Source organism: Astyanax mexicanus, chromosome 19, assembly GCF_023375975.1.
Source record: "Astyanax mexicanus isolate ESR-SI-001 chromosome 19, AstMex3_surface, whole genome shotgun sequence".
Taxonomy (NCBI): Eukaryota; Metazoa; Chordata; class Actinopteri; order Characiformes; family Acestrorhamphidae; genus Astyanax; species Astyanax mexicanus.
In genome coordinates this window covers 12,660,880-12,686,016 of record NC_064426.1, presented here as the reverse complement: position 1 = coordinate 12,686,016, position 25,137 = coordinate 12,660,880, and the positions used below count along the sequence as shown (strand labels likewise).

The 25,137-nt window shown below is 36.1% G+C and overlaps 2 protein-coding genes across 4 annotated transcripts in view; both read left to right on the top strand.

The window, feature by feature from the left end:
* Positions 1 to 2,564: 2,564 nt before the first annotated feature.
* On the top strand, positions 2,565 to 18,483 carry trap1 (TNF receptor-associated protein 1). Its single transcript, XM_007241672.4, has 18 exons — positions 2,565 to 2,782; positions 3,835 to 3,984; positions 4,244 to 4,326; positions 4,945 to 5,085; positions 5,262 to 5,333; positions 5,940 to 6,100; positions 6,283 to 6,392; positions 6,669 to 6,742; positions 9,353 to 9,508; positions 9,591 to 9,711; positions 9,800 to 9,869; positions 9,953 to 10,100; positions 10,643 to 10,828; positions 14,503 to 14,641; positions 14,793 to 14,878; positions 15,533 to 15,678; positions 15,832 to 15,904; positions 18,236 to 18,483. Exons 1-18 carry the CDS (start codon positions 2,665 to 2,667, stop codon positions 18,335 to 18,337), a joined length of 2,136 nt encoding a protein of 711 aa, XP_007241734.3. The 5' UTR covers positions 2,565 to 2,664; the 3' UTR covers positions 18,338 to 18,483.
* Positions 18,484 to 19,462: 979 nt separating this feature from the next.
* iqck (IQ motif containing K) overlaps positions 19,463 to 25,137 on the top strand; it is a 48,702-nt gene continuing 43,027 nt past the window's right edge. The window contains exons 1-3 of one of the 3 annotated variants that reach the window (XM_022667951.2): positions 19,463 to 19,627; positions 21,512 to 21,618; positions 24,697 to 24,763. In XM_022667951.2, the coding sequence (XP_022523672.1) occupies positions 19,588 to 19,627; positions 21,512 to 21,618; positions 24,697 to 24,763 (214 nt within the window). In that variant the 5' untranslated portion in view covers positions 19,463 to 19,587. The remainder of the gene's footprint in view (positions 19,628 to 21,511; positions 21,619 to 24,696; positions 24,764 to 25,137) is intronic. The other 2 variants (XM_022667950.2, XM_022667952.2) reach the window with 2 other exon arrangements.

The window sequence follows — 25,137 nt, the reverse complement described above, 5'->3', positions numbered from 1 at the left end:
CATTGTATTTCTATATTTTTATATAAGAATCTTGTTTTAGTGTGTCTATGAAGTGAATCTGTTGAATGTGTATTATAAGTAGTCATTTTCATACTAAAATATTATATTTACTGTGGATTAATTTTTTTATATATTTTTCTATTGGCTATGTCTGTCATTTTTGTACATTTTCTTATTTTTTTAGTAAGTGAATTGTATATGTAACTATACTGCAAATTATTATTATACAAATACTGTTAAATACTCTTGACTCTCTGAAATAATATATACTGTGTCAGTTTGCTGAGAGCTCTGCTGGAGAGAGTGATTTCTGCAGGCAGACACGAGGCTGGATGCTATTTCTCACAGCTTTCTATCTTGTACATCCAGATAATAAAAGATTCCCGGGTTGGTACCAACAACAGAGGTCTCGGGTATTTCTTCCTAACACACAACACAACGCAGAGAAACGGTGGCGGGGCTCCTGACCGTTTGGACCCGCTACAGAGGCATCATATAGAAGTAGTGGTTAACCAGTGTAAAAAGGTTATGAATCTAATGAGATGTCTTGCAGGAACAGGATGGGGCACGGATATGGGGTGCTTGTCTCTAGCCACACCCAGGCCTGTTTATTGCCACACCTGTCCTCAATCAAGACATCACTTAAATAGGACCTGCCTGACAAAGTGAAGTCCACCAAAAGATCTTCAAAAGCTACACATCATGCCGCGATCCAAAGAAATTCAGTAACAATTGAGAAAGAAGGTAATTGAGATCTATCCGTCTGGAAAGGGTTGTAAAGCCATTTCCAAAGAATCCAGCGAACCACAGTGAGAGCCATTGTCCACAAATCGTGAAGACAAACTTGAACCCTTTGGAAGGTTGGTTGCAGTTGTTGCTGCTAATGGTTGATAGTAGCTATCACTTTCACACAGGGCCATGTGGGTTTGGATTTTTTTTCTCCCTTAATAATAAACACCTTAATTTAAAAATAGCATTTTGTGTTTACCTGTGTTTTCTTTGACTAATGTTTAAATTGTTTTGATGTTCTAAAACAGTTAAGTGTGACAAACATGCAAAAAATCAGGAATTAAAAAAACAATTCACACCACTGTGTGTGTGTATGTGTGTGTATGTATATATATATATATATATATATATATATATATATATATATATATATATATATATATATATATATATATATATATATATATATATATATATATATATATAAAATCTGGTATATGGGTCTGCCTCCAAATCAGTGTTATCCTGGCTGGATTTGGTCCACTATGGCTCTTAGAATATGTATAAGAGCAGTGCAAACATCTCCCATATGTGCTCTCCAAGTTGAGGCAGGAGAAATGCCACTTCTCCGTCGTAAACAGCTCCAGACGAATAACTGTGATGAGTCAAAGAGAGTCACCCAGGTAAGACAGTGAATCGATTAAGCTGGGAAAAAGAAATAGCAGACCTGTCTATCTTTGGATGTATGGGTAATAAAGTAGCTAAAGTCTTAGCAGTTCATGATAAAGTCTTCTGTCCCGTGATCTCATGGCCCACTGTTCCTTTGTGGCATTTAGAAGTGCTAAAAACTGACCTAGCGTTATTTGACATCAAAGCAGAGAATAAAAATGGTGATCTAGTTAATGCCTTTTACATCCATGTATCTGAGAGGTATCAAGATTGTGTCTTAATATTTACTGATGGGTCAAATAATGCAGAAACAGAAGCCACAATAGCTGCTTTTATTGTTCAAGGGCGCAGTTTTAATTTGTTTAAAAGAATCTCAGATTTCTTGAATGTGTTTACGGTTGAAGTATTTGCTATCTTAATGTCAGTACAGTGGGCAAGCTCAACTGGAGAATCATAGGATATTGGTGTGTAGTGACTCAGCTATCAGTAGCATTGGTGCAGGCTCTTCCAGAAGTCGACAAGAACTTATTTATGATGTCCTGATGAATAAGTTAATGTGGGTTCCTGCACATGTAGATATTCAATAAAAGAGAGGGTGGATGGGCTTGCAAAGGAAGCGGTAAAGAAGCAATGCATAGACATCAATCTTAGTTTGTCCAAAGCAGAGGGAAAATGTATTGTCTGAAAACAAACTGACCTGGAATGTCAGCAATTTTGGGAGTGAGACGCTAAGGGGAGGCATTTATTTTCGTTGCAAAATTAAGTAAATGGTTCAGTAATCTGTAAAAGTAGAGGGGTGGAAGAGGAAGGATGGGGTAACTATCTCTAGATTGAGAATTGGTCATACTTACCTTAATAGTACACTCTTTCTAATGGGAAAACATCAAGATGGACTGTGTTTAGAATGTCAACAGCATTTTTCAGTGCAGCATTTTCTTGTGGACTGTTTTAAATTTGATAAAGAAAGGCAAGAACATTTTTCAGAGCTTAATAAACTGGGTATGATAGTGGTGTCAGTGAGAACAATTTTAGAATTTGGTCTAAAAAAATGCTATTTTTTAAATATCCAAGAGATACTGGACTCATAAAGAGAATTTAGAATAAAAATGATCCTGAAGGGGGCAGCAACGCCACAGAAAAAGAAGAAGAAGAAGAAACTACGTCATCAGTTTGCGCCACAAGCAGGTCCTTTCCAGGCTGCTGGGGTCATTTGCGGGTTCATCACGCTGCTGTGATCAGTGGTGCTTTAGCTCGACAGGAGGAGAAATGTCCAGGCTCCTGTTCTTCCTGAGGTCTCCAGCTGTAAGCTCCTGTAACAAGAGGCTTCTCTGCGGTAACCACAGCGCAGGCAGCCGCCGAGTCCTAGCGGCCTCTTTCAGCTCAGGTAACGTTACTAAATATCTTACAGTTATACTCATCTAAACTTCAGCTAACGGAGCAGAAATCTTACGTGGTGAGTGAGTGTCCGCTTAAACGGTGGAGTAAAGCACAGAACAATATTGTTGCACGTTATAAACAACAGTCTGTCACCATACCGCTCTGAGGTAACCCCCCCGGTAACCCCCATTGCTAGAGACTGTAGGTAACAAGAGTTTTTTTTAATAAACTGGGAAAATCTGCCTTTAGTCACAGTCCTTTCAACTTTTATTTTCTGTCTCTAACGTTACCTGTTTTACCTGATTTAAATTATTTCACCTAAAAGTTTTTTAACAAACTTGTTTTAGTTATTTCTTTCGAGTGATCTAAAACCTGATCTCTTTTTTTTAACCTTTCTTAGACCAATTCATTTGCTTATTTTCGCTGTCTAAGGTGATTACATTTTAATTGTCTTTTTCTATCGCTGTTTATCGTAAATGCTTGGCAGTTGAAAATGAAGGTCATCCTCAATGTGCCTCGGTATGAAAATAAAGGATGGTTAATGGTTTGTTTGATGGGTGTTGGGATGGAATGGTAACATTTAGTTCTACACCATACTCAGATGCAAGAATGGATTAATATTACCAAGTAAAATTGAGTAGATAAAAGATAAAATATCTTCAACTGTGTGCAAAAAAAAAGTTAAAGTTGAAGGAAATGCTAGAAACACTGTGTGTTTCCAAATGTTTCTGATCGCAGTTTTTCTATCATTAACATTGTTGAAAATATGTTGCTCTTTTACTTGGTCAGTTTATCACCTAAAAAAAGGAAAACCAGTTGGGTTTTAATTTTTCCTAAACATTTTTATAATTAAATGTAAAGTAAAATGAAATCTAAATCCTTTGGTTGCTAATCAGTTCTGTCTAATGCTACTCTGCAACTACCTTACCATATACAAATTAGGGAATATAAGACAATGCAATCAGTATTTTCCTGCTAACATTATTATTAGCACATGAGCCATCATTTTACACATGCACACCTGCAAAAGCTTTTATATGCTCTTTCTATTTTCTACAGGCACCAATACAAGGCGGCAGCAGAATTGCATTATTCGTAGGCCCTGGAGCGTTAACCATCGAAATGTGAACTTATGTTTCTACAGTACCCATGCAGAAACAGCTGAGGAGCCCCATCACAATATTATCAGTGACACAGAGAATGTTCAAGGTATGTCACAATAAAGATAACATGTGAAATCACAAGTGTGAAGCAAAAAATATTATTTTTTAGTTTTATTAGTTTTTTTATGTATTTATTTATTTTTTTAAATAACAGTATTGTTGCATACTGCAGTTTTAGAGTGACATAGACTACAGGTAGATTAGCATTCTCATAAACACCCATTTTTTTTAAAGCAGAGCAGTCAGTTAATTTCAGTTATGTGACGTGTATAAATAAGCACATTTTTAAAAGTTGTTCTGACTAGGGTCCTTCATCAAGCATGAGTTCCAGGCAGAGACAAAAAAGCTGTTGGACATTGTTGCCAGATCTTTGTACTCCGAGAAAGAGGTAAGAATTTGTAAAATGTATTATTTTTTAACATTGAACACATTTTGTGGCAAAAAAGGAAAGAATAGGTCTTATTATTAAACCTTTTTTGTCCCTTTTAAATCATAAAGACAAGAATAACTACTCAAATCAAATAAAATAAAACTTTTAATCTTACAAAAAATTAAATTACCAGCCCCAATAGAACAGTTCTTTCAAACTTTTGACTTCTTTCTAATAACTACATAACGCAATGCTTTTACTTTTACTTTCAGTACTTTGATTAAAACATTTTATAATAAACTACGTGCAATAATGTTTTGTACTTCCCCTTAAAAATGATGCTTAAAGAACACTTCAACTTCTTCTCAAGTCTGTCTCTAGTACTTGTACTTGTACATGTCTGCTCCTTACCAGCGTTTTTTGTACTATCATACATGTTCTCTCAACAATGGCCAAAAAAATGTGTGAGTGTCATATATTGAAATAAACATATAATATATTGACTGAGTTGAATAATTTAAATTTATTAGGCTAAGCTACATTTGTAAATATTGTTTTAATTGTAATATATACTGTATATTGAAATAGAGAAGTACTTCCCCTCTGAATAGGTTATTGTACTGTGCTTGGGAACAGGTGTTCATCAGGGAACTTATTTCTAATGGAAGTGATGCCCTGGAAAAGTTACGGCATAAGATTATTACAGGAGGGGGACAGGATGCACCCTTGGAACTACACCTACAGACTGATGCAGCCAAAGGCATCTTGATCATTCAGGTACCTTTTGGCTACTTAGATTTTGTAACAAATGGGATGTCTCTGACTTATTGTATTACGGATTCTACAGATGTGGAACATTTTCAATTATTGTATTACACAAAATTATTAAGACAGGAATTATGTTTATTAATTAATGTACAAAAGTTGCAAACTGTTTTGTATTTTTTTTCTAGGACACAGGCATTGGGATGAATCAAGAGGAACTGGTTAATAACTTGGGTACCATTGCTCGGTCTGGCTCTAAGGTGACTCCTTGCTTATGTTGAATTGTGTTGAGGTGGATACTTTTTAATTCTGTCACACTTTGATTTAAGATTAGCAAAGAATATAACACAGCTGCCATTGATGAGAAATGTTCCTCTGATTAGTGGAATTCTCTCTCGTTTACCTGTTATTCCATTGAATTACTTAAATGTGCCTTGCCTATTGTGATTAATTTTCATTTTAAGATCCCATAATTCCCCTCTTATATACTGTTTTATATAAGTTTTAATCATGTACCTTGAAGAATTTTGGTTATTCTGATTAACAGAGTCTCCTGATGGTGTATACAGTTCTAAGCTTATGCTGCTGTACAGACTAAGGGGTGTTTACTGTCTTGCCATCCATGGCATCTTTCCTGATTAAGTCACAATGACCCTAGACCTGATTATTTCAAGGCCTTACACGGTGTGGTCTAATTAGAATTTCTGTCACCATGATATGCAATTTCAACGTATAAAAGTGTAGAAGAATGCCATTTTTTTTCTCTTTCTCTTTAATAAATGAGAGAAATGCCAATCCATATTCAGTGCAGTCCACATTAATGTTTAATTAAATGTTTAATCTGAACTCTGCACTCTGCACTTAAGGCTTTTCTAGACACACTTCAGAGCCAATCGGAGACCAGCAACTCCATCATTGGTCAGTTTGGAGTAGGCTTCTATTCTGCCTTTATGGTGGCAGACAAAGTAGATGTCTATTCTCAGAGTGCAGAATCTGGTGTTCCTGGATACAAGTGGTCCTCAGATGGGTAAGATATTACAAAATTAGAATACAATAGATAAAGAGAAGTTACAGTGAATCTCAGAAAAGTAACTTTAAATAATACTGACAAGTATTATTACATGTATTACGTTACTTTGTTAGATTTGAGTGAGAGTACTTGCCTTGTACACACATTAATTTACAGTTGACATTATTGTGTTTTTGCAGCTCAGGGATATTTGAGATTGCAGAAGCCAGTGGGGTGAGACAGGGCACTAAGATAGTGTTACATCTCAAAGAAGAATGCCGCGAGTTTTCTTCTGAGGACCGTGTTAAAGGTAAGTTTTTAAGGCATGTGTACACTGCGAATCACATTGAAAAATAAGATAAGCAAAAAGTAAAACTATAAAGTTATGATGTTCGATGCACTACAGTTCCAAAATTACCTTTCAGATTGAAATTTCTGGTAGCAAAGGCTTATGTAAATATCATATTTATATTTACCTGATTTGTGCCTACAGTGTGTTCTCTGTACAACCAAACCGTTATGACTACACAGTCATGCCCCTACTTAAAAATGCTTCAATTGAACTTATTCTAAATTTATTTTTTAGAGGTCATCAACAAGTACAGTAACTTTGTCAGCTTTTCCATCTACCTGAATGGTCGACGGCTTAACACTCTGCAGGTAGGTAAGCTGTAAATAAACATTATAGCACTGTGTAACACTGTTTGGTTAGTATGTCATTATCAAGATCATTTAGGTTAATTTATTGGAGGATGTACATATATCGTCGTGTTTTGTTTAATCTTTGAAACGTAACCTTTCTGTCTGGTTTTATTACAGCTATAGTAGTTTGATTTTCTGTTTTTGCCCAAACTATTTCAGTACGGGCGTAGCTTAAATACAGACATTATCCTCTTAAGACCTGAACGCTTGCATCTTATGCATTTTTTTTTCTCTTTGCTGTTTGGGCTAATTTGCATTTGATTAGTATAAAAACAAAAAATTGTCTTTTTACATTATATAGTTTCTGAGAAAAGTAATGGCCACATAAGTCCACATATAAGTTACACAGTTAAGTTGCAAAACATTTATTTTATAAATTAGAAACAGCAATTTGAGCAATATGGCTCATTTGAAGTGCTAAATTCATAAAGTAAAAAACAAACATTTACTGTATTTACTATTCATTTAAATTTCTGAACAAAAATCAAAACTGTAACATGTTAAACTCTTTTGCCACCACTAGGTGGCAGTATAATGGCCTCGTTAGAGGACACCTGGTCCTTGTAGAGCAAAATTTAGTGTTCTGGTCTAGACAACCCAAAATGTGCTGTCCACACATGTGGATGCCAGGTCCAAGAAGGTTAAAGGAATGAAACTGATTTTTGTACTCTAAAAAGTCTCTTGTGCAATGAAACCAAATTCTGTATTGCTAGCCATCCCCATGAATTTCAATTTTGAAGTTTTTTTTGTCTTCAAGAAATCTTAGTGATCAACTGCAGAGTAGAAAAAATCTGGACAGAGGCAAAAAAAAAAAAAACAGGGAGAGCTGTTGAATTTGAAAATTGCAGTTTCTAGTCCTGGATTTTGAAGTTTTGGAAATTTCAGTTTTGCCCAACATTTTGGGAGTTTTGGAAATGTACATCATATACTAAATGTACATGTTTTTCTTTTAATCATTTAGGACAAAAGTTATTTTGGTTAAACAGTAAAGAGATGTGTGTAAGTCCTAAGTGCAATAGAGTGTTTCACGTACTGCTTGAAGATAAACATATAATTGAGGTGTTTTGTGATTCAACTGCCCTTTAGGCCCTTGGATTTTGAAATAATTTGTTTCTAAATTTATCCAGTTTTCTCCACAATTTGGAAATTCAGTTCACCCAATCTCTGTTCATATGAACTTCTTGTATCACTTGTGATGCCTCCACACTAGGAAGCTAAAAACTAGTCCATGCATCCCTATTTTTAAACTGCTCCAGCACACTCTGAAGTAAGCATAGCCCACCAGCCATTTGTTCCCATTTGGACTCTGGAAACTGATGACCAGCATTATTGGTCTATATTCAAACCAGCGAATCATGATGACATAGTCTGCTGGACTATTTTATTATTTTTTTATTATTATTAACACAGACTTGACTGGAGAATCAGAAAGAGAGAAGTTCTGAGGCTTATTGTTGACCATGTCAGCTCATGGTCAGAAATTACAGATAAGCCCCTATTTAGCTACAGAAGCCGGGCAGTAATGCTGTAGCAGAAAGAGAATAAAGCACATGATTTGGAAACAAAAAGTGTCCTTGAGAAAGCAGCTGAAGAATTGGCAGAGAAAGCATAAGCTACTGGAAAACTGATCACAAAATCCAACAGCGTATTGATTAATGGTAAATAAGAGGCAGAGTTAATTGCCTCTTATTGCTGGTTGCCCTCCATTTCTACTTCTAAGACTAACTCAAAACGTTTGAGGTGAAGTTACACTTTGGGGGGTGGCTGTGCACTGGCCATAGTGCTTTCTCAACAACAGAAGAAAAAAAGAGACCTTAAGACACATAATTGGCCATAGACCTGTCTTATAAAATGTTACTGTTTCCTACACACTTACGTCCACTGTAACCAAGTGCTACTCATAGTATAATGGTGTCCTGCCAGTCCCTGGTTGGTTCCAGCTGGAAGAACTATGTAGTGATCAAGTCCTGAGAGCCCCAGTCTGGTTCAGTTCTCTGGGTCTGAAAAGATCCTCAAATGCATTCTTTGTGTCATACACTTTGTGTATATGTTAAAGTGTCTTCCACAGTATGCCTAATGCCTAAGATTTCAGTGTTTTCCTTTACTGATTTTTTGTATAAATTCTTGAGTCCACCTCTTCATGGGTTGAATCTTGTTTATCGAGATCTGATGTGTTTTTAAGTTTTCCCTTGTTTTTGAATCAACTGTTTGATGCTTCTACTTTATACTTCCTTCCTTGCACATGTATCAGGAGTCTTTGCTGCTAAAATATTGTTTTTCTAAAGTACTGTATTTTCTACCTCAGTAACTGCTGAGTGATAAGCAGACTGAGTTTACCTGTAGATCATAGCATACGTGCGCATATTATCATCACCACACGCATATACATGTTTTGTGGGTTGTGCACTGTTCTGACTGCTTATTGTGTTTAATGTCTGCATTTTGCTTATTTATTGTACTGTTTTGTTGCATCATTTGTCTGTGAGGAGTTTTTGCTTATACACAGATGAAAAATAGTAAAGGCCTCTTGATTTAAAGTACTTGACACCCCCCCCCCCCCTTTTCTAGGCACTTTGGATGAATGACCCCAAAGAGATCAGTGAGTGGCAGCATGAGGAGTTTTATCGCTATGTGGCGCAGGCCTATGACAAACCTCGTTACACCCTTCACTATCGCGCTGACGCACCACTCAACATCCGCAGCATTTTCTATGTACCAGAGACTGTAAGCATGGTGAAAGCAAAATATCTCTAAATACAGTATTGCATTTATCTGAGCTTATGTGTGTGTTTGTGTGTATGTATAGAAGCCATCCATGTTTGATGTGAGTAGGGAACTGGGTTCCAGCGTGGCTTTGTACAGCAAGAAGGTCCTTATCCAGACTAAGGCAACAGACATCCTGCCCAAGTGGCTGCGTTTCTTACGAGGTTAGGCTCTGCTTTCATTCTTATTTTATTCTTTACAGAATTCTAAACCTAAAAGTTCTTGTTTCTCTTACTCACCCACTCGCTGTAGGTGTGGTTGACAGCGAGGACATCCCCTTGAACCTCAGTAGAGAGTTACTACAAGAAAGTGCACTCATCAGGTAAATGTGACTGGTTTAATTTTTTGAATGTGGCTCATTTTTGAGCCTTAAAGGAAATATTTTTAAAAATTATCTTTTTGCAGAAAACTGCGAGATGTTCTTCAACAAAGAATCATTCGGTTCCTGTTAGATCAGAGCAAAAAAGAGCCAGAGAAATACGATCGTTTTTTTGAAGACTATGGACTTTTCGTTAGAGAGGGAATCATCACCACAGCTGAGCAAGATGTCAAAGTAAGACACAGTTAAAATCCATTCTGTTTAATTCTGAAGGACCCTGAAGGAATCAATCAGGGTTTGTAAGGGATGTCCCATATCCGATAATGTAATTAAAAAACAGGTCCAGTCAGGTCATTTTTAAAGGATTGGAACAGGATCGCTAATGTATCGTAAGTGTAATGTTGTCAAAATATGTGTTCACTGTATACACTGCACATTTATAGAAAGCTTAGAGTAGACCTTAACGAAGACGGAGTATTTATGTTGGATATATGATTTTATAAAAACCTTTATTTATTTAAGAAAAGATGTATATTAAAATGGTATATTTTAATTTTGATACCATTGTTTCAGTATCCGATTGGGACTCTGTATCGGCAGATACACAAAATGAACGACTCAAATGTCTTTTAAAGCAAAGAAAATGTGATTGAGACATCCCTATGGTCTTTATTACTTATTGTTAATTAACCCTTAGTTACTTGTTCTTCTGCATTCTAATTACTTCTCATTATTTTAATGTGTTTTTGATTATTTTTATTATTTTTCCTACCCAGGAAGACATAGCCAAACTGTTACGCTTTGAGTCGTCTATTCTGCCCCCTGGTAAGCAGACCAGCCTCCTGGAGTACACTTCTCGGATGAAAGCTGGCACAAGGAACGTCTACTATCTGTGCGCTCCAAACCGCCACCTAGCTGAGTGCTCACCGTATTTTGAGGCCATGAAGCAGAAAGACATAGAGGTGACCTGAAACCTGTGACTATAATCTAGCACCTCTCAGAAAAATATCTTTAGCTCATATTGATTTTTTATTTATTCAGTTCAATACCAACTTAGAAATTCTGTTAACCACTAACTAATTGAAGATAATTTATCATAGCTTCTCTGGGTTTAGAGAAACGAGACCATTGCCCCATTGGGCAAACTTTATTTAGAACAGAAGAGATGAGCGCTTCCATTATGAGCCAAGGATTGCTGGTTTAAATCCCGCATCATGCTGCTGGCCATCAGCAGCCACAGCCTTACAGAAAACAATTTGCATTGACTCCTCTCTGAGTGGGTAGAATTTAATAGGGAGCGCTCTTGACTAGAGTTGCACGGTGTACCGAAGGTTCGATTCTTTTTCGATACTACGTCATCACAAACGATTCGGTTCTTTAGCGTTCTATGCTTTCGATACTGTACATAGCCCAGTCACTAGCTTCAAATGAGTCAAATTAGTAGGCGCGATTTGATTCAGTTCATAAGAAAACTGATTCACACCGCAGCAGTCGGTGTGGCAGGATTCAGATAAACTTAGTGTTCTGAACAAATGAATCGATTCACGTGTGAATCGATTCATTTGACTCGGTTGAGAGCGACACACGCACGCGCAAGCCAGCAGAGCAGCAGCGAGTGTAGAATGGCGACAGCTAAAATAACAGATGTCTCTCGTCCGCGACTTGGACAAAACGGGCGCGAGGAGTGAAGTGTGGGCAAATTTTGCTTACATCGCTGATGAAGAAGGGCATCCGGTTTGTAAACGGTGTTATAAGTCTATCCAGTGCAGAGGAGTAGAGCTTAGATTCTCTGCCCGAACCCGAACTGACCCGAGGCACGTTCGGGCCGAGATTTCCCACCACATTCCTCGGGCCGGGTCGGGTTCGGGCTCCAGAAAATAGTCTGAGATGTAGGCATCTGTTTTTTATTTATATTTTTATTTTTAAATAAAATAACGAAAACTGAAAGTGAAACTAAACTACTTTATTAGCGCTGTTTTCACTCCCGCAGTTGCACAGCGGGGGGTGTTGTGCCGATTCTGTCCGCGAAGCGGGAGTCGGATTCAGTAGCGGATTCGGCACAAGCGTGGCGGCACCTCACGGCCCGCGGTGTCAGTTGTAAGCGCTCGCGCTAGCCGCAAAATACGACAGAAAACACTGAGGGAGCTGCAGAATTATGTGTGGGACTAGAATATGAGCACGAGGAAATAAAAGAGAATCTTTACCTGTGAGTAGTTCACATCAGAACACGCAAATCTCTCTCTCTCACTCTTGCTGTGTCTCTCTCTCTGTGTCTCTCTCTGTCTCTCTCTCTCGCACGTGAACGCCTCCGCGTTTGACCTGCAGCACTGTGTTTAGCTGTTCTTAAAAATCATTTTAATTAAATAATAGTTCTATGCTTCTATGTTACAGTATTATTTAACATAATTCTGATCATATTTCGCTCATTCAAACAGCCCGAAAACAGCCAGGATGTTCACGTTTTCGCGTTTCCATCGCAAATCTGTGGTCAGGCACATAACCTGCTTGATCGTTACACTGAACATGGGCTTATTAAAAACGGTAAACGGTTGATTAATAAAACGGAGCAGTGAGTGTTAAAATGAACATAACATTGTAATGTTCTTCTGTCTCTTTATTTTCCTTATTCAGAACTTAACTTCTGCCCGCCCGTCAGGTTCACATAGTCAGGCTACCATTACCTCTGGTTCTAGTTTTAGTTTTTAGGAAGTGTTTAGATAATTATGTTATAGTTAAGGTTATAATAACAAAACTTGTTTTTTGTACAAATGTTTCATTTTAGAATAAAAACCTTTGCACCGATTGTTCAGTGTTCAATCCAGTTCAGTCAAAAATAAACATTTTATGTTCAGATATTTTTATTGTTTTTTTTCTTCCAAGTATCGTTTTGGTATCGAGAATCGTGATACTACAGTTGGTATCGGTATCGAAGTCAAAATTTTGGTATTGTGACAACCCTACTCTTGACCATGTTACTCCTATTATAATGTTGTACAGTATTGGCTAATAATGTCTAATAATGCATTGCTAGTGATGGGAGACTAGGACTAAAGAGTGGGTGGGGTAATTGGGGAGAAAAAGAAGAAACAATGGGAGAAAAATAAAAACAAAAAGTGGTTTTCTCATAAAATAGCACTTCCACTGACAGAGCGCTCATTCAATTTCTACACCAATACCCTACCAGTGGAACTGCCACAAACAGGTTAATTTTGACAAGTGGTTTTGATTAAGTATTTGTCTAATCTTTTAGTGTAAAATGTTAATTAACAACTTTTTTTTTAACTATTAATGTCAATGTTATGTAATATGTAGGGTCACTATGTTTTAAGTAGTGGTTGTAGGTTGCAAATATAGCAATCTTTGTTCGTATGTAGTGACAGAGCTTATTGAGTCTTCTGTAATCTGTATAATATTCACCACAGCAAAAACCTGAATATATGACAGATTAACAGGCACAGAGGAATTGGAATGGTTAGGGCCAATATTGCTTCTATTTTAAACCTACACCATAGCCTACACCTACGCTACGTGTAATCTTTATGTGGCTATGCCATAGCCTGACGTGCACCTCCCCAAAAAATGTAACTGTGTGGTCCACATGGTACTCTTCTGAGTCTTTTTTTTAACGGTTTCACGGTATATCACATTTTTTTTGTATTTATTTTTTGCATGGCTTTTATTATAGGTTTGTAAGTTTAGGAGTACATAAACACTAAGGCTTTAAATTAAGGCTTTTATTACTATTGGCTTTACTTTGTCCCACAAAATTACACAATATATGAAGAAATCAGACTTTATTATCAGAAAAACAGATAAAGAATGTAAACGACAGACAACAACAGACCTTTAAAAGAGATACACCAACAACTTTAACACAACTTCCTTTACTAAATATTTAAAATATTTGAATAGTTCCATAAACACTATAAATGTACATAAAATACTCAATGTTTAAGTCAAAGATATTTCTCAAAAGCACTATTGTACAACTAAAACAAACGTTTAATATGGCTTTAATAATAAGACTGTAAATTGATAAGTCATTACAGTATTAAAATCAGCCACAATTTCCTTTTCTGTTCCAGTTAAAAAATACATTCAAGTCATCCTGTAAGTTACAGTATTAATATATTTAAAAGGGCTGTAGTTACTGCTTTATTTTACTGGGAGGTGTTCTGAGACAGAATGAACCGGTATTCCGCCAAGCACTCCTTCACAGGTGTGATTCAAGAACATTATACAGTAACAGGGAAAATCTTGTATAAGACTGTTGGTATACTTACATCTTTAAATGCCCAGGCAAAGCAGGCTTTAATGTTACTGCAAGGTACTACTTTTTAAAGCTTCTAAGCTTTTGCCATTGTTGTTGTCAGTAGTTCTATTTTGCTGAGTCATTGCTTCTTGGTGTAGGGTGGTTTTAGATATAACCAAATTTCTCAGATGCATAGCTGACAATGAGTGTCATTGGCTGGTGCCATCTGTTTGCATTGCCCTGAGCTGTTGTTTGTGCAGCTTCAGGCACTTATGATAATGTAAGTATGTAAGAGAGTCCTATAAATTATATTTAAGGTGGGGTACTTGCATTATGTAACCTGTAACTAGTTTGAAACAAATAATTTATTTTCTTTTTCCATAGGTGTTATTTTGCTTTGAGCAGTTTGATGAGTTAACTCTGCTCCATCTCAGAGAGTTTGACAAAAAGAAGCTAATTTCTGCTGAAACTGATATTGTTGTTGACCATTATAAAGAGGAGAAGTTTCAAGACAGCAGGCCAGGTAAGATGGAGGCATATGTATTGTGTCTGTGATGTGGGTCTTTAAAACAGAATTATACTTCATGTGGTGAATAGACTATCTCTTTTTAGAAAGTTAGTATTAATGTTTTTTTAAGATTTTTATTAATTTATCAATTAACAATCAATTACAGAATCAGAAAGGTTAACTGAACCCCAAGCTGAAGGTCTAATGGCCTGGATGAGGAACTCGCTTGGCCAGAAAGTCACAAATATCAAGGTAATGAAAGTGTATAAGGATGTAGTAGTGTTACGTAATAATGTCCTGCTGTTTTTGTTCAGTTTTTATGATTTCTTTTGGAGTGGTAAGGGGGGCATTACAGTGTCCATTTTAAATCTAGTATTTCCCCCCTACAGATTTATTATGTTCTTGCTTTTTTGTCATACTAATATTTTTCTGACTATCAAAACAAATTTTAATATCAGACAAAGGTAACCTGAGAAAATATAAACAGCTCTTTATAAATTCTATTTATTAAAGAAAAAAACTAAAATAATCTTGCATTGTACAAAAAAGTATTTGCTACCTAAACCTAATAACCCTTGGTGGCAACAAATGTAATCAAGCTTTACCTAATAACTTGCAATGAGTCTTTCACATCTCTGTGGAGAAATTTTGGCCCACTCTTCTTTACAGAATTGTTTTAATTCAGCCACTTTAGTTTTTTTTTGGAGCATAAACCACCTGTTTAAGATCATGCAGAACTGTTTTACGTTGTTCATACATTTAGTATAATGTCAAGTTCTTTAAATGTTGTTTAATGTTGTTGACTCTGACTTGTGTAATTTACATGAAATCATCAATGTTGGTATCATGAATTGGCCTGCTTGAAATTCTGGAAAGGTTGTTACTGGAGTCATCTTAATTTGGCAGGTGACTCCTCGCTTGGACACCCACCCAGCCATGATCACTGTGCTAGAGATGGGAGCAGCCCGACACTTCCTACGCACACAGCAGCTGGCCCGAAATGTGGATGAGAGAGCCCAGATCCTTCAACCCACCTTGGAGATAAACATTGGGTAAGAGAGAATGTGCAGAATGCACATGAAGACGGGGCAAATTTGAAGTTCTTAAATATCATAGTTGTTTTATTAGCATTGTAATGTTCGTTAGGTCAGTATTTTATTGTAATCCTTAGATGTGACTAAAGCGGAATTTGAACTTTTTTACAGACATGACCTTATTAAGAAACTTCATATGCTAAAAGACTCAAATCCTGAACTTGCGCAGCTGCTTCTTGAGCAGGTATGGCTAACAGTATTGGTCAAATGTGTGATTTTGTTTTTTGTTGTTGATTGTATGATACTGCTAATGTTTCTTTTTTTCATATAGATGAATGTGAATATAAGATTTGTTTTTTCATTATTTATTCAGTTCGAACTATTGACTGTGTTCACCTGTTGTGCTTTAGGTACAGGATTGAACACAAGTACACTCCTCACATTTTAATGAATATTTTATTATATCTTTTTAACAACACTGAAGACATGACACTTTGATACAATGTAAATATGCTGTGCCCCCAAATTACTCAACACAGCCATTAATGTCTAAACCACCCGTAAGTGAAAATCCAAATTGTGCCAGTATTTTGTGTGGCAACCATTATTTTCTACCCATTATTTTGGGCATAGAGCTTTACGGGTTGCCACTGGAATCCTCTTCCACACCTCCATGATAACATTTCTGTGCTGGTGGCTGTTGGAGACCTTGCACTTCTTTCTCTTGAGGATGCCCCAAATATGCTCAATAGGGTTTAGGTCTGAAGATATGCTTGGCCAGTCCGACACCTTTACCTTCAGTTTCTTTAGCAAGGCAGTGGTCGTCTTAGAGGTGCGTTTGGATTCTTAATTCCCTGTGGTATGCCACAATACATGCTGGCCTTAACTTGCCATCAACAGTACTCATGCAGCCCCAAACCATTACACTACCACTGTTACACTGTTATACAAGCTGTATAATTTGCATTACATCAAAGTGTCATATATTTGGTGTTGCATGATATCATAAAATATCTACAAAAATGTGAGGGATGTACTGACTTCTGTGAGACACTATATTTCACCAACGTATCCTACAATAACAACATAACATAAAAACTTAATGACCTAATAATGATACCTCATCAAAGGATACACAATCAGTCCCACATATAGTATTACATATTGCCTCTGCGTCCTTATAACAGATACTCAGAACATGATATATTCCTCCATTTAAACAAAAAGTGCTAAAAAAAAGGCTACTGAGATGCCCTTATCCAGACACCAGTAAATGCTAGCAATTGAAATTATCCTTTAAAAAATGAACAGGTACAGAAAAAGAAAAGTTTCTTGTTTTATCTATTTATTATTCTATAAAGGAGTGAGGGTAGGCTACTTCAAGCTGGCTTCTCCTATTCCCAACACACCTGAACTAATGAGCTCATTTAGAATAACAGTAGGTGTTATAAAACACGTGCTGGACAGGGGTCACAAGGACCAGGGGCCTCATGTACTAAAGGTGCGTACGCACAAAAACATTGCCTAAGCCATATTTCACGCTCACGGTCAGATGTACTAAATGTGACTTGAACGTGAGAAAGTCACTTTCGTTTCACACGGCACTTATTGTGTTTTTGTCATTTGGCGACACTTAGAGGCGATGCATTGAAATTACAACTGTTAAGATTTCCTTTATGCACACATTGTAGTAAGGCATTATTGGGGAAAATAAAGTAAATTAATCAGACAATTTTATTGGCTTACAGAAATAATCGTTCAACGTGTTTCCACTTAGCCTACATCATATAAACATACATAAACCTTTGCGCTGGAGTTTAATAGACAATAATAGAGAATTATTATTATTATTATTATTATAACATTATACTCATAATTGAGGAGTCATGGCAGGTGTGATGTTTTTGTGCACTTGTGCTTGATTTCAAGTTGATTGCGATGTACTAAAAGAAAGTACGTGGGAGTCTGCCTACGCACGGTTTGATAAATCCGGATTTTTTTGTGCGTACGTAACTTTTCAGGTCTGAGCGTGCGGAACATTTTAGTAGGAAGTCCACGCAAGTCTTAGTACATGAGGCACCTGGATTGTGGAACAGTGTCAGTTGATGGCACCACTTATAGGAATACACTTTTGTTCACTTTGGGTTCCAAGAAGTGCCTGCTTTATGGTGGAAAGCCCTGCTTTTTGCTGTTTCATCTTTCCATCTGAGCAAGCTTTTCGCTCTGGAGGGCCGAAAGCATTTGGCACATTTCAGTGGAACAGTAGAAAACTCTTTAACCTCTGATAAAGTGCCATGCCAATTTCACAGGTGAAGCAGTGCCATTTGGGGAATGTGAGGGCCTTCTGACAAGATGTTCACAGTGATGCTGTCTGCAATTTGTCGATCAAGCCCAGGGCATTTAAAGTAGATTCTAGCATGCCATCAATTCCACAATGGCCTGAATGGATACTGATGATCAAATCAGTTTGTACTCACACTGTTGTTTGTAAAACTTGCAGCATGCAGTATTTCTAATTGTATTAACTGTTAAGTCTTTTTTGGTAGGAGCTAATGCTAATGATCTAATATTTCAGATTTATGAAAATGCTATGATCACAGCTGGCCTGACCGATGACCCCCGCCCAATGATCTCTCGCTTAAATGATCTACTGACCAAAGCATTGGAGAAGCACTGAGAGCTGTAAGCAGTGACTACCAACAGGCAAAAATGTGTGTAACTTCATGTGTTGAGATCATAGTACATTCAAATTGATATTGTCTGCAGGTAACATGTTCTTTTGTATTTGTGATGTGTTTTAAACAAATAAAAAGTGATATCTAATATTAGTGTGTTTTTAAATTAAGGGTTTCCTCATTTAATCTAAAATGTTGAAAGATGGTTTGTATTACTTTCACCATAGAGTTGCGTTCAAAATAATAGCATTCCAATATATTTTTGGTAGAAATTCTATTTGTACATTGCAAAACAAATGAATAGTTGGTAGAGGAATAAAAAAAACAACAGGCATAATATTCACACTGATGATTCTGTGAAAAAACAGATGTTGCACAGGTGGCCCGTATTATGTATGAAAGCAGCAGATGTCATGCGTGTTGGTTATAGTAAATTTCTCACTGTAAATAAGTAATTATTTACATTGTGCAGAAAATAGGTTGCTCAGCTAAAATAATCTCAAAGGCTTTAAAATGGCAACCAAAAGCAGGAAGACCGAAGAAAACAGGTGGACCGGAAAATCTGACTTTCAGGCTCGTCTTGTGTTTTGTAGTATAGTTAGTGGGGTTTTCTCCGCCAGTACCGCTTTAAAACAGTGAGGGGCAGTATGCCTGTTCCGCAGCAGAGGAGCGAATGAACAGGTGTTCTGTCGAGTTGTGCTACCCATAGATATGTGCTACTTAGCGGCTCTGCGCATGCGGAACCTACAGGAAGTAAAAATTAATCCTAGGGTTTTGTACCAACTGCCTGGGCGGCCCAGCTTATTAATCAGAGGCGCCCAGGCAGTTGGTACAAAACCCTGGGATGCATTTTCCTTTCTGTACCTGGGTAACCCATCTCTAGTTTTTTCTAACAATTAACTAAGGGTTTTGTTTTTTTCCCCCTGGTGCATTGTACAATCTGGACTTACAATCATTGTTTGCTGGAGTGTTACAACCGTGCAAAAAGTATTAAAAATCTATAATGAAAAATTTATGTATGTAAATGTTTTTAATTACACATTGCCTTAACTTTACCCGGATGCAGCCATTTAGGCTATTCAAATATCATAATGCCGGCATTTCCACTGCATACAGCATGTTCTAATCATTTGTATTTTTACAGTTAAACATAGCCTAGGGTAGCACGATTTGACAGGGTAGCACAACTCGACAGAACACCGGCCTCCCTAGTTACCGCAGGTAACAGTCGCTACCAGACGCGCTGACCGACATGAAGGAACAGAGAAGAATCTGGGAACAGATGTTCCGGGGTAAGCAGCTCTGATGCACTTACCTAATATAAGTTAACGTTATCTGTCTGTGTTATTTATACAGCAGCTCCTCGTTTATACATTACCCTGTAAATACATCAGGGTTTGGTTATTATTTAGCTAGTTTAGCTAGTACTTGTTTTCCAGAACCAAACCGAATTGTTTAAAAGGTACATTTAAAGGCTTTAGTGTTAACAGTGCTGATTAACGTTACAGTAGAGCGATATGGCGAGTACAAATTGTTTAGTAATAAATCTAAATTGAGAGCTGCTATAAACCTGAGAAACCTCTACCACGATAAAACCGCGGTCACGATATCTGCACTTAGCAAACGCTGGGTCACGCTATATACACTGAAAACTAGAGTGCGCATCTAAATCGTGTGTTACGGTACAGCTTACTTAGAGGGGCAGAGGCGCGCGTAGCTCGTGCAAAAAGACAGAAATTGTTTTTTTTCTATCTAAATAGACCTAATTTTACCAGTTTTAATTAACTCATTTACACCAGAAAGATTACTGCCTGTATATAAAACAGTGAAGCATTTTGAAAATGTTTGGAGTGCTATTGAATAAGCAAATCAAAAGGTTATCATATCACAGCACCAAATACTTAAAATATCTCATTCCCATGTATTCCAGATATATGTTTCAATTTATATTACTGTATCATTTTGGATGATCAATTGGATACCAAAAATGTCCATTCGGTTTCGTATGAAAGAGATTTTGAATTGCCAAAAAATCGAATTGTTAGCAAATCAGACCATAAAATCCTTGAAGAAGACATTCCTTATTTATAAAGTCATGCATATCAAGTGATTTTACTGTATTATTTTGAAGTAATTGGATACCTAACTTACCCAGCTGGTATTTCAAAGTTGATCCATGTAGATGTTATGGTCAACTGTTGTTTTTGAAAAGTGAATCAACGTTGATATAGCAACATTGTTTCAACCTCATATGTTCAACCTTTAATAAACCATAGTTCACTAAAGTCAGAAAATCCTATGGTTAACAAAGTGTTAACAATAGTAGCACTGTAGTAAAGCTGAGTATAACGAAAGTTACCCACCACAACCAACATCTGATCCCAAAAACACTAAAACCATAAAACTTTTACAACATGAACATGATGTTAAATTAAATAGAAGTTACTGCAAATAGAACTAAAACACTTTTTCATTGCTCCATCCAACCGTTTTTAAAAATTATATGGTGATGAAATGTAAAATGCTGATTCAAAAGGCAGAAGGTTGACGACATTATGTAGATTCAGCGTTAAATTTCAGCGTTAGCACAACCATTGAACATTAAATGGTTGATTCAACGTTGTTTCAACGTTGAAACAACAACATACATTACTTTCGTCATATTTCAACCACATTTGAACGTTGAAGGTTGGTTGTGTGCCAGCTGGGTACGAAAAATGTCCATTTGGTTCTGTATAAAAGAGATTTTGGAGTGCTATAAAACCTGCGAAACAAATTATCCAATGAATAAGAAAACCTTAAACACATTCCTTACTATTAATCTCATGCGAATCAATTATGTATGTATTATGTATCATTTTGTAGTAATTGGATACCAAACTCTCAAAGCCATCTATTCTTATCTGAAAACATTAATAGGCGTTTTTATGATTTAGAAGTAAATAAATGAGTGTGTACAAATGTAGAGATGGTCTTGAAGTACATGTATTTTATTCCTCTATCCCACTATTTCCCTTTGACCTCCTTTAGGCCCTATCTAAAGATGTTTTTAAATTTAACTTCCATTACTTTTGTACTTCACTATCACAAGTCGCTTTGGACAAAATCATCTGGCAAATGTAATGTAACGTAATGTAACGTGATGTAATGACTCTGCGTCCTTTCAAATCTTACAGACTACAGTTCACCCCAAGCTACACCCTTCCATGATAACTGCGGAGTGGAGGGATCGAGCCTCTGCAGCGCCCCCCAGAGCACCATGAGGAAGCACAGGCCTGCTTCGGTGGGAAATACATTATCTGTAATTACATTATAATGCAAGAGATGTTTAATATAGGTAGTCTTAACATTAAGGTGGTTGAGGGGCATCATATCACTTAATCAATTCCACCAATCAATGTCCAATGCAGCAGAGCATTTACAACTTAAAAGAGAACTCTGGTGTGAAATGTTCTTGGGTTGTAGTGAAACATGATAAGTACAAACCTTTGTAAAATAGCCCACATCATAATAGCCCCCAGCATTCCAAAATACAATGCTTTTAGCCAGGGCTGGACTGTGACAAAAAATTGGCTATGGCATTTTTGGTTTAGACTGGCCCCTCATAATTAGCAGACCAGACTTGCAGTTTATATACAGTCATATGAAAAAGTTTGGGCACCCCTATTAATCTTAATCATTTTTAGTTCTAAATATTTGGGTGTTTGCAACAGCCATTTCAGTTTGATATGTCTAATGACTGATGGACACAGTAACATTTCAGGATTGAAATGAGGTTTGTACAATATGCATTAAACCAAAATTTGACCGGTGCAAAAGTATGGGCACCCTTATCATTTTATTGATTTGAATACTCCTAACTACTTTTTACTGAATTACTGAAGCACAAAATTGGTTTGGTAACCTTATTGAGCTTTGAACTTCAAGGGGGCCAATTGCAAGTTGTTCTCCTATTTGAATCTCCTCTGAAGAGTGGCATCATGGGCTCATCAAAACAATTCTCAAATGATCTAAAAACAAAGATTGTTCAACATATTTGTTCAGGGGGAGGATACAAAAAGTTGTCTCAGAGATTTAACCTGTCAGTTTCCACTGTGAGGAACATAGTAAGGAAATGGAAGAGCACAGGGACAGTTCTTGTTAAGCCCAGAAGTGGCAGGCCAAGAAAGATATCAGAAAGGCAGAGAAGAAGAATGGTGAGAACAGTCAAGGACAATCCACAGACCACCTCCAAAGAGCTGCAGCATCATCTTGCTGCAGATGGTGTCGCACTGTGCCTCAGTCAACAATACAGCGCACTTTGCACAAGGAGAAGCTGTATGGGAGAGTGATGCGAAAGAAGCCATTTCTTCCACAGGCAGAAGGAGAACAGTCATGCTGCCTCAAAAAATAACAGTTTCAAACAATCGTTGAAAGTTGAATATTTTCATGACATTTCACTATTTGATAAGTACCTGATCATTTTAATGATTTTCCTTTATAAATCATTGGTTGTTCGGATCAGCAATTTTAGTTAAATATATCATAGCAGATGAACACAATGATATTTGAGAAGTGAAATTAAGTTTACAGGATTTACAGAAAGTGTGTAATTCTTTAAACAAAATTAGGCAGGTGCATAAAGTTGGGCACCCTTGTTGTTTTATTGATTTCCATACCTTTAGTGCTAATTACTGGTATGAGAAAGGGTTAAGGTGGCATCTTCTTTGAAGAGTGGCAAAATAAGACCCTCAAAACAACTTTCAAATGACCTGAAAAAAAAAGATTGTTCAACATCATGGTGCAGGGGAAGTATACACAAACCTATCTCAGAGATTTAAGCTGTCAGTTTCAACTATGAGTAACATAGTGATTCTTGAGCATGATGTTCAAGAATTAGTGAGAAAGTTGAAGGCTGGGGCTGCCGGGGCTGGATACTTTAACAAGACAATGACCCTAAACACTGGTCAAATTCTACTAAAGCTTTCATGCAGAGGAACAAGTACAACGTTCTGGAATGATCATCTCAGTCCCCAGACCTGAATATTATTATAAATCTGTGGTGTGATTTAAAGCAGGCTGTTCATGATCAGAAACCATCAAACCTGACTGAACTGGAGATGCTTTTTGTAAAGAAGAACAGTCTAAAATACCTTCAACCAGAAGCCAGACTCTCATTGGAAGCTATAGGAAGAGTTTAGAGGCTGTTATTTAGCAAAAGGAGGAGCTACTAAATATGGATGTAACTTTTCTGTGGGGATGCCTACATTTATTCACCTGCCTAATTTTGTAAATTTTTGCAATTATTGCAAATTTTCTGTAAATCCAATAAACTTATCTGCTATAAGATATGTTTAAGTGAAATTACTGATCCGAACAACCTGTGATTTATAAAGGAAAATTAAAAAAATTGTGTGTATGTGTATACACAGTGGTATGAAGAAGCTTGAGCACCCCTAATACCGGTAATTATGATTTTCCACTGACGGGTGCATTAATAGCCCACACTATCCAAATCAATTGTCATTTACACACTTTTCACACAATTCGGCACCATGACACACATTTAATGTATATATGTGTACTGTATGTGTATACATAACTCTACATGTGTTCATTCATAGTTTTGATGCCTTTAGTGAGAATCTACAATGTAAATAGTCATGAAAGTAAAGAAAACGCATTGAATGAGATGGTGTGTTCAAACTTTTGGCCTGTACTATAAATGTATATATATATATATATATATATATATATATATATATATATATATATATATATATATATATATATATATATATATATATATGTATGTATATATATATATATATATGTATGTATATATATATATATATGTATGTATATATATATATATATATGTATGTATATATATATATATATATATACATACATATATATATATATATATACATACATATATGTATATATATATATATATATGTATGTATATATATATATATATATGTATGTATATATATATATATATATAAATATATATATATATGTATATATATATATATATATATATATATATATATATGTATATATATACATATATATATATATATATATATATATATATATGTATATATATATATATATATATATATATGTATATATATATATATATATATGTATATATATATATATATATATATATATATATATATATATATATATATATAAATATATATATATATGTATATATATACATACATATATATATATATATATATATATATATATATATGCCTAAGCTAACAAATCAAAGTGATTTGTTTTTTTAATAATGCACTTATATAAGATATAAAGCTATTTCCACATTTAAGTGAATAATTAAGTATTTTCTGTCTGTAATTAGGTGGCAGTGGATTTAGATCGGGTTAGGAATATAAATCCTCCTCACTATCCTCCAAAGATTCAGCAATGTAAGTATCATTAGGTATGTCTTACATGACCCACCCACTATCCACTTTATTTTAAGCATATTGTAACTAGTTTTTACTGAAATGCTTTATATTTTGCAAGCACATATTGTATGCCAGGGGTCGGCAATAGGCGGCCAGCAAGTATTTTGAATTATAATGAACGATAATGGAAAAAAAAAAGAAAAAAGAAAAAAAAAAGCTTTTTTGGTCAGCTTTTGTTTACATACCTCCCCTGTCTTTCTGTCGAGCTTGGCGGGACCTTAATTTCTTCCCAAGTAAAAATTGGGCTACCTATCTCCTTATAAGGGCCACAACCCAATTCACTAGCCAGGGCCGTGACTAACCGTGACCCTGATGTTCTGTAATGTTGTAAT